This window comes from Periophthalmus magnuspinnatus, chromosome 6 (assembly GCF_009829125.3).
Source record: "Periophthalmus magnuspinnatus isolate fPerMag1 chromosome 6, fPerMag1.2.pri, whole genome shotgun sequence".
Lineage (NCBI taxonomy): Eukaryota > Metazoa > Chordata > Actinopteri > Gobiiformes > Gobiidae > Periophthalmus > Periophthalmus magnuspinnatus.
The window spans coordinates 29,928,798-29,946,511 of record NC_047131.1 but is presented as its reverse complement, the minus strand read 5'-3'; the positions used below and the strand labels follow the sequence as shown (position 1 = coordinate 29,946,511).

Below are 17,714 nucleotides of genomic sequence, written 5' to 3'. Positions count from 1 at the left end.
TAAGGCCCCCATTCCTGTTCAAAGGATTATCTTTCCTAGCAAAACTTGCCTCTGTATCTCCCCTCTCAATTCTATGGATTTTATGGATCACATGAGGGACGACTGAGGGATTCCACAGAGATCTTATACAGACATGCTCACTTTGTTTTGTAGGTCTCCAAACGGAGATGGCCTGGTGCACTGGCCACAGTATGGACAAGAGGAGAACTACCTGTTTATTGAGGCAGAGCAGGTGGTCCGTCAGCAGCTGAGGAAGGAGAGATTTGTGTTCTTGACTCAGACTCTTCCAAAGATGTTGGAGGAGCTCAAGAAGGAAGAGCACATGGAGTTATAGAGCAACTGGACACATGCAGAAAAAATAATTTTAAATAACTAAACACATAAATCACTGAACTTAAGAGTTGGCAAACCAAACTATTATGACCTAAACTTTGTGCATGTGGAAGAACAGGTACCACGCATCCAAACGCGTCATACAGATGTGACAGGCTTGAGCGGCAAGTGTTCTAAAGTTCTTTACATTGAGCGTTACTTAAATCATCGTCCACATAAAAGTCTTTCAAAATAAACCTTGATGCTTGTTAAAAAAAAAAAAAAAAAAAAAAAAAAAAAAAGGCCCCTTGTGGCTCCTGCGCACCATAGACTTTGACTCTCCACCTGGACTCTCATCCAATCAGAGGACGCCTTGTACATTCTATTCCTCAGAAGTTGTTTTATTAGCTCAAACTATTATTAACCTGCCTTATATCTGTTTATCTGCAGTCCTCTGATTCATTGTGCAGTGAAAGTCAATATTTCATTGTATTTTATGTGTCTTTGCTGTGCTAAGTGTTAGCTTTGGCCTACTTTTACAGTGTTAAGCTCGTACTCTGTCTTGCCAAATGGGTTTACTATTCCTTTTTCTTGCATTGTCCATCCTGACTCTATTCTTATCCTTTGTCATTACTGCTCTTGGCCAACAGAGGGAGCCATTTGTTTAGTGTAGTGTATTTATTTATTCATTTATTCACTTTAGTCCAGTGCTATAGTCCCAACCAGAAGTACAGAGGTATTTTCCAGGAGGTAGATGTAATAATTTAAACCTAAATATTCTTAAAACAATAAAATATAGGCTAATTGTTATGATTGACAGTATACCATGTGAGTCTACCTACTTATTCTATTGTGAGTAGACCATGTTCTCATAACCTGTCCCTAACTTCACGTTCTGGGGACATGCTTAGCACCTCACCTAATGAATTAATAAGTCTGTCCCACTCATATTCACCTGACCTCACCTCAACCTTCCCCACATCCTCACAATTTGCATGATATAGGTCTCACATGGCCCCTGCTACTACAGTCATTAATAAAGAATAGCACATATCGAATGGCGCTTTAAAAGAGGAGGGGTTGGTCAAAAGCCTTACTCTGGAGACAGCACCAGGAACACCACGCCTCCACGCAAATTTACTCATAAATTTAACTTTTACAGCGGTAGAACTAACAAAGTAAAAGCAGTAAAGTATTGTACTGCGTAAATCTGTACAAAATCAGTGCATTTGAAACTAGACATTAGATTAGAGCTCCAACTCTACGCAAAATATTTTAAATTTTTACTCTTTAAGTACATTTTTAAACAGGTACTTTAATACCTTTTACGTCGTTTTTTCCTGTGATACTTGTGCTCCAGTGTGTGTACTTTTACTTAAGTAACAAAATTGAGTACTGCATGATGAGTACGGGAATAATACTGGCCTATGTAGTCATATTCGGGATAATATTGGATCCTATTTACGTTTTCTCATCACCACAGACTTTTTAATAGTTATACACTCGCCCCCTTCAGAAGCAGAACCCACCAGGCGACTTTCATGCCTTATCAGATGTAGTTTGTTCTTGTTGTTCTTGTAGCTGACTTCGGTTGTTGATAGATGTTCGGTGGACGCGGACCCTCCCTTTCCTCGTCTGGCTGGATGTCCCGGTGCCTGGTGGTGCTGTGGTGGCTCCTGTCCTGCCGTGGACGGGCCCCTCTCTGTCTCTTAGTTGAGTGGCTCTGGTCCTACAGACTTAAATGGATGTGCATTAGTCCTGGACACATCTGCAGCTGTCCGTCCATAAGAGTGGATCTCTCCTTCACTGTGGTTCTCCTCGAGGTTTCGATTTTTCCTACTTGGTTTTTTGAGTTTTTCCTTGCTGAGAAGGACACGGGATGTTCTGGGACAGTTATCAATTTGCTTGTTTTCTGTTGATTAATTTGCTTGTCTGTTTCTGTTTCATTGTTGATTTTCTAACTTTCTGTCAGTTAAATCAATTCACATGTTAAGACCTAAGAGGCGACTGCTTTACAAAAATAAACTGAATTGAATGTGCTATTATTAATTAGTGCATTCATTTTTTTTTTTTACTTATACAGGGAGAGCCCCATCAAAGTACCAGACTCTCTTTTTCATGAGCTCCCTGTTAAAATGCAGAACAACATAACAAAACTGTCTAAAACATTAAAAAACAGGAGCAGGCGTGATTATAAATGTGTATCACCAGCTTATTAAAGTACATTTGTGGCACCAATATATCCAGTTTTGCTGATTGCAGTCATATTATCATATTCTCCTATATCTATGAGTTAAAACACCCCTAAATTCATTCATTCATTGTTGCCATAGATGAAAGATACAGGCCTCTCAGCATGGCATTGTATTACATATGAAATGACCAACCCGTGATACTAAATCACTTAAGCTCTGCAGCTCCTGTTGTTCAAACTGCGACAGTGAAAGGCAAAGAGACTTTTTAGGAGTTCCATTTGCCAAATCGCTTGTGGGCCCTGATGTCAGATTGGCTCCACCTTAGCCTGTAGAAAAATGCGATGGGAGTGAAAGATGCAACTGAACAAAGTCTATTGAAAATCCCCCTCCAACTCTGTTTCCCATTGTCCTGCCTCAGGCCTTCACTTGAGCTACCTAACTACCCAAGCCACCCACGCCTATAATTATTGCTGTTACACACCTGTTCCTCCTCATTGTGCTGTGCTGGAGCTGATTGCTATCGTGAAGTCCCTAATAATCAAAGTGTATTAATGCGTAAATGACAGTGAGCTAAATCTAATGTTATGATAATGATATATTTGGCTTAATTGTGACTTGATACTCATTTTTTATCACTGTCAGTTACCACACCTTTGTTTTTGTCCCTTTAGAACAACCACTCCTCCGTAATCCTTATCTACTCCACACTTCCCAATCCCCCCTTCATCGAACCACAATCTCCGGTCATCTACAATCCCCTAATAAAATCTACAACTGGACTTGGTTGTTGTTGCATTATTCATTGCACTGAAGATGTCGTATTACCTGGAATTAGATGTTGTGTGCAAAAAGTGCGTAAGCTCCAGTAGGTCACTTTGCACAAAAAGAAACAAAAAAATTCTTCCTTTTATCCAGATGTATTTAATCAATCAAACTTTATTTGTATAGCACTTTACAACAGCAAAAACTGAACCAAAGTGCTTTTCAAATGTATTAAAATGTAAAAACAACAACAAAAAATTCTATATACAAAACAACAAACAATAAAAACAGTCATTAGCTCAAGGCAATCATGAACAAATGAGTCTTTAGCTTGGCTTTGAACAGAGACAAAGTAGTGACCGAGCGCAACTCCAGGGGCAAAGAGTTCCAAAGTCTGGGATCAGCCACAGAAAATGAACGATCACCCCAGTTTTCTTTTGGTTCTGGGGACCTTCAGCAGTGACTGGCAGAACGCAGAGCTCTGTTGGGCGTATGAGCCGTTAACATCTTGCAAAGATATAAAGGTGCAAGACCATGAAGAGCTTTAAAAACAAACATTAAGAGTTTAAAATCAATGAAACGTACTGGGAGTCAGTGGAGGGAGTACAGAACCAGGGTGATGTGACTATGTTTGCGAGTGTTTGTCAGAAGTCGGGCTGCAGCGTTTTGAACTAATTGCAAGCGTTGGAGAGTGTATTTATTTACTCCAATATAAAGAGCATTACAATAGTCAATCCTGGAACTAATAAAAGCATGCATGGCCTTTTCCATGTCAGTTTGACAAAGAAATGGTTTGACTTTTGCCAGGAGATGAAGCTGAAAAAGACTTTAACTACACGGTCAATATGTTTATCAAACTGCAAATACTCATCAAATTTAACCCCCAGGTTCCTGACAACATGTTGGAGAGAAAAAACAAGATCAGGAACTACATCCAAAAATGTATTTAATGTAAACAAAATGTTGAAGAACTTTATTTCAAACTTGGAGTAGGAGTAGAAGTCCTAGACATTTCAGAGGACTGTCTTTACCTCAACAGTTACACTTCTGCAAACAGAGCTCCCGACGTCAAGCTCCCAGTTTCACGTCATAATGATAAATATAAAAGATTCTAAGGGGGAATGTTTTCTGCTGTGTGACCCCACAAAGCCCCATGTCTAAACCACACCCATGCATAAATTGATATCAGCACATTTCTGAACGTAATCTATGATAATGCCGTGTTAATAGTCTGCTTTATGGGGTTAGCGGAGCCATTTTTATCTTTGATGAAGCACTACTCACTATACTTTGTCCCTTTTCAACTGTAGTGCAGTCTCACTTTTACCAACAGGGTCAAAACAATCTAAAGAACTATTTGTCTAAAATAATCAAGTGGTGAATGTAATGCTAATACAAGTAGTAAAATACAGATATCAAAAATGTGTACTTTTTACTTGTACTATTTGTAAGTCAATTTTACAGTGAATATTTTATACTTTTATTTCACTACTATTGAAAGCAGGTATCTATACTTTCTACTCCACTATGTTTTGACTGAAAAAAGTATTTTTTTATTGTTGAAAAGGCTGAGGTTTTATCTTTAACACATTCATAAGTTGAGCAAACAGAACTATACTACAAGTAAAAACAGCTAAAAAACCAAAAAATAAATAAATAAATGCAATTGTTTCTATAGCAAAAGAAAAATATAAAAACTGTCAACAGGACAAAACGTTGCAGGAGTGAAGACGTTTGGCAGGTCATTCAAGCCGCTTCTTCAGGGCTGGTCAGATTACTGTGGACACTGCCTTATATTTGTCTAAAGGGAGGAGAAAACTACACTGAAACTTAAAACACCTATTGTTTCTGTTTGTAGTGGCCATATGTCACACTAACGGAAAATAACAGCTGTTCTGGTCATTCTGGTTATCTGTTTGTTTATCTGTAGCCCCTGTCATCCCAGGACTCTGTGAAGGAATGATCCCCGTGTCTTTGTGCTTGTCCTTCATGCAACAGAACAGAAACCGACAATAGCCATTCAAGCCCCTAATGAGTGATTTCACACCTATTAGCATCCTGGCTAACCTACTACTTTGTTTTACTGATCGAAAATCAACACAAATCTTTATCAAAATCAATACATATTAAGCTTTATTTAGTACATCTCAAAATCTTTTTACATTTTACTCTTTAAGTACATTTTTAAACAGGTAATTCATCCAACATTGCTACACACACACAGACACACACACACAGACACGAGAATATGATATTAACGAAGCCCTGTTGGGTTTATTCTTCCAAAAGTGAGATGGACAAGTGTGCATAGAAATCACTGGATTCCTTATGCAGGTCTGGACCAGATAACTAGGCCTGGAGAATAAAAGATCTTACACTACTGAAATTATAACTAGCTGTGTTGAAGTGGAATATATTTTATTATAATATTAGCTTTGCCTCTGTCTCAGTGTCAAGCTGTAAGATACTATAAGGCTGAATTGTCTTGGAAAACTATCTAGTCTGACAAGAATTGCAAGAGTAAATAACATTTGTAATTTATGTGGTTAACTATATTCTAAGTCTGAAGTAGGAAGTCTACATTTTCAACAAATTAAGCAACAACATTTGAGAGAAGACTGAACTATGAACAGCTAAAGTAACAAATACAAGTGTAGCATGCAATTCAGAACATGTTCTAACGGTGAGAAATACTGAGTTAACAGGTTTCTTGCATAATAAGGCTTGATATTTTAAAGAAAACTATAGACACACATCCAGGTTTGTCATCACCACACACGCACACTTTATGACATTGTAAAAGATGATGTCATTTCAGATGGAGGACCTTTTAAACTCTAAGGTGAGTCACTGTTAATGTTTTGTAGAGATTAGGTTTACAAACTTGCCATATTAATGTTTAACTGTATTTAGTTCATGCGGGTAGGTCTTGTGAAAACAGATAATACAAATCATAAATCAGGTCAAATCATCTGCAATCTGAGAACTAATTCTACCATGGAGTAAAGAAACGTAGATTTTAATGCAAATAAATCAAAGGAAATAAATGTTTAGCTGTATGAATTGATGGGAATAACATAAAAGTACTGTATTTTCAAAATTATATTAGATTTTCCTCAACTAATGTTTATGTTCTTACCCTCACCTATGGTCATAAGCTTTGGGTAATGACCAAAAGAACAAGATTGCAGATACAAGTGGTCAAAATGGGGGATTATGTCTCAGCTGGCCTGGGAACGCCTTGGGGTCCCACTGGAGGAGCTGGAAGAAGTGTCTGGGATGGGGGAAGTTTGGGAGTCCCTGCTTAGACTGCTGCCCCCACGACCCCGCCCTGGACAAGCGAAAGAAATGAATGGATGAATGGATCATGTTCAACCAGCTTTTCTTTCTGAAAGGGTGGAGCTCCTGTGTATGTTTGTGAACACAATTTTGTCCCTAAAATGCTGAAAAACCAAGGTCGGATTTTGTTGCAGCAGATCACTAAGACAATATTTTCACCGTGTTTCGATTCTGCCTGACCATTACCCACATGAAAATAAATGTACAGTTATTATTTTATGTTAGTGATATAGTAGCTTTTGAGTATCTGGGTCAAGGATAACTAGTATTTGATCTTACTACAGGTGAATGCCAAAAGAGGAGGAAGACATAACCATGAAATATCGAGCAGACTTTGCCCGCACTGGTTAAGTGTCATCACCAGCTTTATTTGTTTTGCAACAGAAGGAATAAAAATCTGCCTGTTCATGTCACGTGATTCAGAGCAGACGTAGAGTGCTCTGGAGATCAATATTATTTAGAGCAATACCTGATCAGAATAGAATGACCGTTTGAACCTCCAACTTTAAACAGGCAAAACTTAAAACTGGCCCTCACCTTAGAGTTTCTCAGAACAAACCAGTTATCTAGGCATGCGCACTGTTTGGTGTTGTAGGTCTCCAAACGGGGGATGGTCACAGTTTGGACAAGAGGAGAAATACCTGTTTATTGACACAAAGCAGGTGCTCGGTTAGAGGCTGAAGAAGGAGCGCTTTGTGTTCATGACAGACTCTTCCAAAGATGCTGGAGGAGCTCGAGAAGAAGGAGCACATGTTACAGTTATAAAGCAACTCAGAAAACGAGTGATGTAAGGAGACAATATTATGTTGTTTTTTGGTCTAGGTTATAATATTTCCTCATGAAAAACATACCTGGAGTTGTGTTTTGTTTAATTTACACATGTTTAACACACCGACCCTGCATATTTAGGCTGAGGCTTGTGATGTCATGTGGTAATACAGGGAGTGCTCCACTGTGTTTTTAAACTCCATACGCCTTCGTTAGAATAATTTTGGATAACTGGCCCTGGAATTGCCCATCTGTACTGAACTAAAGGTAAAACTTGGCTGTTAACCTGAAAACTACCACTTCAGGACATCACAAGATGGAACAGAGAGACAGACTAATAACAAAGTGTGTGAATGAAACAAAACACCACTCCAGGTCTGTTTTTGAGGAGGTAACAACATTATAACATGGCTTAAAATTCACAAGAGTCCATTATGTGTAATATAGGACCTTTAATCTACAAGTCATTCACTTAAGGGCATTTGATATTTTGATGCTGAAGTGAAATGTCAACAGAGACTGTGGGGCTATGTCATATTTATTTTTACCTACTGTATGTCACCAGCACTTTACTTTTGCCTCTCAATCCATCCCTTCGCCTCCATTCATTTAAATGCATGGCTGTGATGAACCTGACTTTTAACTAGGTCTAGGTGGCATTTAACTGCTTGTGTCCATGCAGAGAGGTTTAATGTCATACTGTGGAACATTCCAGGCTAAACGGTTATATTTTAAAAGCCTTGAAGTTTCCGGACTATACATCGCTGTGGAGTATAAGAGACACCAGCGAAATAATGTGTAATAATGAAGAAAAACAGTACACTTACTTCAAAATCATATCATTCAAGAAGCACAAAGTAGTGATCCAGAAACAGCCTGGACATAACTAAAGACGAAATTTAAATCTGTCAACTGGACATATCGTTGTAGGAGAGAGGTGAGTGGAGTATAAGTGACACCAGCGAAATAATGTGTAATAATGAAGAAAAACAGTACACTTACTTCAAAATCATATCGTCACATAAACAGGAACAGGAACTGCAGCTTGTGACTGTCACATGAAATATACAAATACATAGGACTCTAAAGGTTTTAATAGTTCACAGAGGAGATCAGCGCAGTGTTTATGATAATAGCATGCTAACGTTGCTAAGTGGCGCTGGTGATTATTTGCTTGTGCTGAAGTGTCACTTATTATAATTGACAAACACATTTTAGACTGAACAGAGTGAGTTCAGAGCTTTAAAAAGAGGCACAGTGGCATGAACATATCTGTGAAAGTGTGACCCTGGTAAAAGTAACACAACACTCACTGTTATGCTAACAGTGGCCCGTTAACAGTTAGCTCATTAGCTGTTAGCTCATTAGCAGTTAGCTCGGAGCGCAGTCTGCAAAGAGGAAGTGGTAAATACTAAAGCCAGATACTACAACGATTTCAGTAGATAAGGTAAGAATTCTAAGATGAAGAGGCTATACTATGAAAATCCTATGAAGTGAATTAGATTTACTATTATAATCAAACACCTGTAAAATAATGTCTGGAAACAGTATTTTTACTCAGTATCGGCCAGTTCTCAAAATGAAGTACTCACACACGTTTTGCAGTGGTATAGGTGCGTGACTATATGAGTATTCACAACGCACTCAGGAGTCGTTCACAGGTCGTTCTTTTGTCCAGCAGATGTGACAGAGGTTTGAGCCAGAATCGACACAGGAGCAGTGACACTTTAACCACTCACATCATCTGATGTGTAGAGACAAAAGGATCAGGCACAACCACAAACAGACTCACCTGCTGTCCTCTGAGGTGTGTCCTCTGTCCCTCTGAGGTGTGTCCTCTGTCCCTCTGAGGTGTGTCCTCTGTCCCTCTGAGGTGTGTCCTACCTGCAGAATTATACACTTCCAGTTTCACTGTTTTATCTGCAGGTCCAATGGTGTAAAATGGGACATATTTCGAGTCTTCTCTGAAAAGTTTCTCTTTCCCCAAATCAATCTTCCTCTGGTCTCTTCATGCTTTGCCCCGTGCTTTAGATAAACTGAACTTCACTAACTTTTAGTCTTTTAGTTTGTAAAACACCCATTCAAATGTCCCTCTGCCTCAGTCTCCCAGAGTGCACCTGGAGGGGAGGGGCCCTTCACACGGTGTCCACACAGAGCTGTCCACACAGAGCTGTCCACACAGAGCTGTCCACACAGAGCTGTCCACACAGAGCTGTCCACACAGAGCTGTCCACACAACTGCCCAATTAAAAACAAATGTAGGCAGCACAAATCTAGCTACAGGAAATAAAACACATCTAATCGTTTAAGAGGGATATGTAAACTAATATAAACACCTGAACGCCATTTAGTTTTCAGAAAAAAAAACCTTCCAGTCATTATTTTCAATATAAATGTATGGGGTCTTGGGGGCCCTCTGGTGGCCTCGGGGCCCTAAGCAGTCTGTTTATAGGCTGAAAAGGCCCTGGTGGTAATACAGGAATTTAGATTATTTCAGGCCTGGAATTGCTAATCTCAACTGAACTAGAGCATTTTGACCTCTGGACGTGTAAATAGACTAATAATGCAGGGTGACTCAAACAAGTGTGAATTAAACAAAACAGAACTCTAGGTCTGTTTTTGAAGAGGTAAAAACATTCTAACATGGCTTAAACCTCACAAGAGTCAGTTTTGTGTAATATAGTACCTTTATACAGTTATACAGGTTCTGAAGTCTCAAATGATCTCTATAATTATCTCCATAACCATTCACACAGCAGCAGTAGACCAAGTGTAGACAAAGGCTTCCAGGGCAAAGGCAAAGGTCTGTACAGAAGCAGAAGGACTGAACCCCTCCCACCTTTCCCATTGCAAAAAAGAGGAGTTTAAAAAGAGGAGACGTTCAGTCACAGCTTTCTTGGTTCACTCTCTCGCAGTGGCACCATGACGCTCTGTACGTTTTTCACACTAACTTTCATTTTGGGACTTTCTTTACATGCTCAAGGTGACAGCACAGATCAGCCTGGTGAGTAGATTCAGCTGTCTTCTGTGTGCATCTGAGTGTTGGACTAGTTTTTCTTTTCATTTGTTTGCACTAGAGAGAATTGCACAACAGCTCTTGCACTGCACTGGTGTGGGATGAATGTGGGTCACAGTGTGTCTGGCATTTTAGTTTTATGGTTATAATTTACAAACCTGCAAATGCAAACTTTCAAACGAGCTGACAGAGAGAGAGGGAAAAGGAGAGGGAGAGAGAGAGAGAGAGAGAGTAGAGAGAGGGGTGAGAGAGAAAGAGAAAGGCAGGGAGAGAGAGAAAGAGAGAGTAGACAGAGGGGTGAGAGAAAGAGGAGAAAGAGGGGTGAGAGAGAAAGAGAGAGTAGAGAAAGGGGTGCGAGAAAGAGAGAGGCAGGGAGAGAGATAAAGAGAGGGGGAGGAGAGAGAAAGGAGAGAGAGAGGGGGAGGGAGGGAGGAAGAGGAGAGAAAGAGAGGGGAAAGAATGAGAGAGGGAGGGAGGGAGGGAGGGAGGGAGGAAGAGGAGAGAGGGGGAGAGGAGAGAAAGAAAGGGGGGACAGGGAGAGAGAAAGAGGAGAGAGGGGGGAGACAGAGTGAGAGAGAGAGAGAATGAGAGGGGGTGAGAGACAGAGAGAGAGCAAGGTCGAAAGAGAGAGCGAGCGAGGTCATTTTCAGGACATCTTGCACTTTGGTTAGTTCTGCACAGACCTGACTTTCTGGTCAGTGCAACAGCCTCATGCTGTGGGGGTTAGGACAGGTATGAGTGACCAAAGAAAAGAACCTGCCAGAACCTGTCAGGCTTATATTATTCCCCAGGTTTCCTCAGGTTTGATGTTAGATATCCTAGACCTTCACTTGAAAAAATGTTCACAAATGAGAAATATCAATCGGTACGACGGTGAATTTAAGCATTTGATAGAGAAAAAAAATTGAAGAAAATGAAAGGAAAGAATCAAGACCTTGCTCATTTTTTTCCTCTTCTTTCTTAATGCTCCATTGTTTTCCTTTTATTTCTTATTTTCCTGTTGTATTACACACACATACGCACATTTACACTCCCGGAGAAGAAGAACAGACGCCATTCTTATTGTTTTTATGTATGCACGCCCTACTCCCTCAAGTCAAAATGTCTAATGTGTTTTATTGTTTATTTTGTCTCTAATATCACAAAAAAGGACTGTATCATATGTTTATCGTCCATAAATGTTCATGTCATTTCTTTACAGCTCCTGTTGTTCATACGTCTCTGGGAAGCTTGAAAGGCACATATGTGACAGTGAAAGGCAAAGAGACTGGAACACATGCCTTTTTAGGAGTCCCGTTTGCTAAGCCGCCTGTGGGCCCAGCTCTTAGACTTGCTCCACCTCAGCCTGTAGAAAAATGGAGTGGAGTGAAAGATGCAACTGAACAACCTCCCATGTAAGACACCTGTTATGAGCAAGTAGTGTGTAAGCTCCAGTAGCCCAATTCACACACACAAAAATCATTTTCTTCTCTTTAGGTGTATTCAAAGTAAAGCATTCTTGGAACAACTTTACTCTAAAGTAGGAGTAACAATAGAACTCCCAGACATTTCAGAGGACTGCCTTTACCTCAACGTTTACATTCCTGCAAACAGAGCTCCTGAAACCAAGCTCCCTGTAAGAGTCAGCAGCTTAGATAAGACATGAGAGAGCTATAAATATAATGTGATCATAATATAAGTGAAGTTTACAATTATTATTATGATTGCCGTTCACAGGTTATGTTTTGGATCCATGGTGGAGGGTTTGTTTCGGGTGCAGCTTCTTCATATGATGGTTCTGCGTTGGCTGCGTATGAAGATGTGGTGGTGGTGATGATACAGTATCGCTTAGGACTTCTGGGATTTCTCAGGTAAAATATTTGAGACTTTTGTTTTCAGTTTTTGTTTCCCTTTTGGAGTGAACTGATGATCCATGCTAATGAGAATATGACATCATACCTGACTACGTTTGCTATTTTGTGATCTGTTACAATGTTGTTTCCTCATCAAAAATATTGTGTTTCATTCACATGTTTAACAATAAAATCCTGCATATTTAGGCTGTACTCGTTTCTCAAACAGAAAACACTCTGTTCCGCCTCTTGATGTCATGTGGTAATACAGGAAGTGCTTCACTATGTTTTTAAACTCCATACACCTTTATTAGAATAATTTGGATCATTTCAGCCCTGGAATTCTCTATTTCTATGAAACAAAAGGTAAGAGGTAGCAGTTGAACTAGCGTTTCATGACATCACAAGGTGGAACAGAGCATTTTGAGCTTTAGGGATGCAGACAGACTAATAATAAAGGATTGCTGTAAATTTTGGATTATTGAATGCAGCTGAATATAAGCTGCACCACTTACAGTTTAAAAGGAAATCAATTTTGTACATATATAAGATGCACTTGAATATAAGCTGCAGGTTTTCATGTTGTAGCATGAGATATTTGCACGGAAATGGACAGATCCATTGCCTTTATCTTAAAGCTGCATCATTTGCATTTCTTTGTGTGTTTTCCATGATGCGCAAAATGACAGTTCACAATCAAAAGTGTATTCTTCAGCTCATAATCTTTCCCCATGTCTGTCTCACCATGTCTGCATTTAGAGCTAGAGATCGCCCCCCGGTGGCCGTTAGCAGTAAAAATGTATAAATTAGCTGCACTGTTGTATAGGCCGCATGGTTTAAAGCGTGGGGAAAAAGTAGCGGCTTATAGACCGAAATTTACAGTATGAAACAAAACACAACTCCAGGTATGTTTTTGTGGTAACAACATTGTACCATGGCTTTAAACTCACAAGTCAGTTTTGCGTAATATTTGACTCTTAACATCTCAACATTTATGATGAACTCTCTTATTAATTTCAGTACTGGAGAGAAAGACATGGCTGGAAACTTTGGTCTTTTGGATCAGGTGGAGGCTCTGAAGTGGGTGCAGCAGCACATCCACAATTTTGGTGGGAACCCAGATCAAGTCACTATATTTGGGGAGTCTGCTGGAGGAATGAGCGTGTCTTTTCTGGTAGGATCTTCACATCAGCTGGTATTTTTAATTATGTCTACGTTTGTCTTATGGTCTATATTTAATTGAACAGTTCCTTTCACCTTTGACAAATGGACTGTTCCATGGTGGAATTGCAGAGAGTGGCACAGCTGCACTCTATGATATGTTGCAAATGGACCCCCTTATCACTGCAACGGTTGGTATTTTCTTTAATTAAAGGTCCTATATTACGCAAAATTGATTCTTGTGAACGTTGCCTGGATTATCTTTACCCGGGTGTCTGGTGACCGGGCCTTTCTCCACGGGGCCTGGCTGGGCACAACCCGAAGGAGCGACATGGGGTCGTTCTCCTGTGGACCCACCCCCTGCAGGAGCATCCACAAGGGGTCACTGCAGAGGGATCTGGGTGGCAGACAAAGGCGGGGGGCCTCAACGACCAGATCTCCAGACATTGAAACTGGCTCAGGGGACATGGAATGTCACCTCGCTGCGGGAAAGGAGCCTGAGCTTGTGTTGGAGGTTAAGCGTTATCGGCTTGTTGTAGGGCACCCTAGGCCGGAGTTTGATGAAGGATTTTGTTGTTGTGTCATCTGATCTCCAGCCACGTGTCTTGGACACTCGGGTGAAGAGAGGAGCAGAGCTGTCAACCGATCACCACCTGGTGATGAGTTTGATTGGCTGGCGAAGGAGGAAGCCAGACAGACCTGGCAGACCGAAGGGTACTGTGAGGGTCGGTTGGGAACGTCTGGCAGAGCTCTCTGTCAGCAGAGTCGTCAACATTTACCTCCGGGAGAGTTTCTCCCAGATCCTGGGGAAGGCTGGGGACATGAATTCTGAGTGGGCCATGTTCTCCTCCTCCATTGATGCGGCTGCTCCTAGCTGTGGTTGTAAGGTCTGCGGTGCTTGTTGCAGCAGTGGACACCGAAAGTAAGGGATGGTGTCAGACTGAAAGAGGAGTCCTATCGATTGTGGGACTCCTGAGGGAGCTGATGAGTAACGGTGGGCCAAGTGTGCTGCAGAACTCAGCCTAAATACACAGAGTTTGTGTGTTAAACATGTTTGAATGAAACAAAACACAACTCCAGGTCTGTTTGTGACGAGTAAACAACATTATGTCATAGATCAAAAAACAGCGTGATATGGGACCTTTAATATCAGTGTCTTGTAATACAACACAGTGTATACAACTCATAATACTTTTGAACTTTTTCTAGATGGCAGCAAACATGTCTGGCTGCAGCCTTGAAAGTCCTGAAATTATTGGTAACTGCATGAAAAATGTTGATCTACAAAAACTAGTGCCACTCACAGAGGTATGTTGTTTTTATCCGTCACTTTTTTGGCCCGTGTCACATGTTTTGTTTACCCTCTGATGTAGGTACCAGAACTGAGATATCCAATAACTCTGGATGGACTTTTCTTGACCAAACCTGTAGATGAACTGTTCCGTAACCATGAGCTACTAAAAATTCCTTTTATGACCGGTGTAACAAGCGACGAAGGTGGCTGGATACTCCCCAGTGTAAGTAAGTTCAAATATTTGATTTTAAGGATGTACCATACAGCTGTATGAATTCTCTATTATTCTCACAGTTTATGGCGCCTAAGAACTGGACAGAGGGAATGACTCGGGATGAAATTAAAGGCATACTGTCCATCTTCTACCCTTCTGAAGTGAGATTGCATCCTGGGAACAATATTTGGCACAATTTTCAATTTGGCATTGCTCTAACTGTACATGTTTTTGTTTAAAGCCCAAAGATGTAGCTCTGAACTTGATCATAGATGAATACACAGGAAAAAGCGAGGATCCCAAAATACTCCGGAAGGCCTTCACTGATATTCTTGGGGATTTTATTTTCATCATTCCTGCACTGAAAACTATAAACGCTCATACAGGTTTGATATTTGCTAAAAATATGTGAAATGTGTGTTTTGAACAAGCAAACAAACAAAAACTGTGCAAAAAGTGAGAAAAAAACGCACAGAAGGTGCAAGTGCTTTGTACATTTGTGGCCAGGAAAGATGTTTTGGCTTGTTCTGTCATTGTGACACTTTGACCAATCAAATTCAAATAATTGCCATAACATTCCACATTTTCTGATTGCTTTCACTGAGAGCCATCCCAGATTGATTCTCAGTTCAGAATGCTTTAATCTGTCTTTTAATATGTAAATACAAGCTATCTCACTCGTTCAACATTAATCTAAATAGAATGATAAGCTGATTAACACACGTTTGTATTATGTTGATATAGATATGACTTTTGATGCTTCTTTTATATCTAGAGGCTGGAGCTCCTGTGTATGTTTATGAATATAACTTTGTCCCTCGGAGACTGAAGAAAATTAGGCCAGATTTTGTCGGAGCAGACCACGGAGACGATCTCTTTACTGTGTTTGGATTCTGCTTTGCAACTGCTCATATCAGAATAACAGGTAAGAGAAACAGTTATATTAACCCCAAATACTTCATACTGCAAACTCTGATTCAAACTAACTTGGCCCAGTTGATTGTTCAGTTATTGGTTCTATATTTTTGACTAAAACAATTCCCTTCCTTACTGTAGAAGAGTGCTCAAAAGAGGAGGAAGACATCAGCCAAACTGTCATGAAATACTGGGGAAACTTTGCTCGCACTGGGTGAGTATCATCACCAAAACTTACCACTATTATTTTTATCCAACAACTAATGCAAGTGCCTGGTTATAACCTGGCTCTAAGCTGACCCGAAAATGCAATGCACAAAACAACAGTTGCCAATTAAGTTAGTATTTATTTAGAAAATGTATTCATACTTTAAGGCAGTTTAATTAGGTGTGGAAATGTCAGGCTGTAGGTGCGTGTGTGATAGTCTGAGAGCGTGTTGTAGGGTGCGAGTTAAATTAGAGAACATAAACTAAATGGTGCGGGTACGCATGTGCAGGGCAGGTGCAGGGCAGGTGCAGGGCAGGTGCAGGGCAGGTGCAGGGCAGGTGCAGGGCAGGTGCAGGGCAGGTGCAGGGCAGGTGCAGGGCAGGTGCAGGTCTGGGAGTGACCAGCACAAGCTAGTGGCTGTAGGAGGTTCTTATACAGGTGCTGTGTGTCGGGCCCTTGATGGCTCCTCAGCTTCACCTGCACAGACCAAAACAAATAAATACTCGGCCACAAGGGGGCAGTCAAGATGGGGCCATGACAAGACTTAGAAAAAGAAAAAATCTTGTTCTGACAAATGGACAAAAGTGAAAACGTTTCGCTGCTTATCCAAGCCACTTCTTCAGTTCTGGTCAGATTGCTGCTGGACACTGCCTTATATCTGTCTGAAAGGAGGAGCTAACTACACTGAAACTCACACCTGTTTGTTTACATTTTCTGTTTGTGGGCTAGGTCTAATGAATTACACTAAGTGTGAAATGTGCCTGAGCCATATTTTGCATAATCGTTCAGACCTCTAATGGGCTCTCACACCTGTTAGCATCCTGACTAGCACATCCTTTTCCTTGTTTTGATTTCAGTCTGAGGATGGAGTTATAAATAGGGGATAAATTATGTCTAAGGTCCTCATTCCTGTTCAAAGGATTATCTTTTCTAACAAAAACTGCCTCTGTATCTCCCCTCTCAATTCTATGGATTTTATGGATCACATCTGGATGACTGAGGGATTCCACAGAGATCTTATACAGACATGCTCACTTTGTTTTGTAGGTCTCCAAACGGGGATGGCCTGGTGCACTGGCCACAGTATGGACAAGAGGAGAACTACCTGTTTATTGAGGCAGAGCAGGTGGTCCGTCAGCAGCTGAGGAAGGAGAGATTTGTGTTCTTGACTCAGACTCTTCCAAAGATGTTGGATGAGCTCAAGAAGGAAGAGCACATGGAGTTATAGAGCAACTGGACACATGCAGAAAAAATAATTTTAAATAACTAAACACATAAATCACTGAACTTAAGAGTTGGCAAACCAAACTATTATGGAAGGCTGACCTAAACTTTGTGCACTTCCAAACACTCAATACTGTGACTTAGATATAAATAAGTACGAATATAAAGTTCATATTTTTGTTAATCTTCTAGGTGCTGTTTTCTGTGTCAAAGTTTGAAGTATTACTTTGTTTAGAACAGTAGTTTGCTTTGTCAAATCTCTCACCTGCTTCTCAAGGGATTTCATTTTGTGTGAATATTTGTTTTTTCACATTGACTTCTTTACATATGTTGTTTCTTCTTCTGACCTGGTGGAGGCGCATTTGTGCAGTTAAACGACACCTAAATACCAAGATGTTGCCACAATTGGAGCAAAACTTGAGAACTGCACTGTAACTTTAGTATTGACAAGCTATACAATAAAAGAAAACAAGA

General features: G+C 40.4%; 1 protein-coding gene across 1 annotated transcript; it reads left to right on the top strand.

Moving 5' to 3' along the window:
• The first annotated feature begins 10,185 nt into the window (after positions 1–10,185).
• Positions 10,186–17,708, top strand: LOC117372108 (cocaine esterase-like). Its single transcript, XM_033967854.2, has 13 exons — positions 10,186–10,380; positions 11,594–11,786; positions 11,869–12,007; positions 12,109–12,242; positions 13,245–13,398; positions 13,472–13,576; positions 14,595–14,693; positions 14,759–14,902; positions 14,974–15,054; positions 15,135–15,279; positions 15,669–15,818; positions 15,950–16,022; positions 17,064–17,708. Exons 1-13 carry the CDS (start codon positions 10,299–10,301, stop codon positions 17,242–17,244), a joined length of 1,680 nt encoding a protein of 559 aa, XP_033823745.1. The 5' UTR covers positions 10,186–10,298; the 3' UTR covers positions 17,245–17,708.
• Positions 17,709–17,714: the final 6 nt, after the last annotated feature.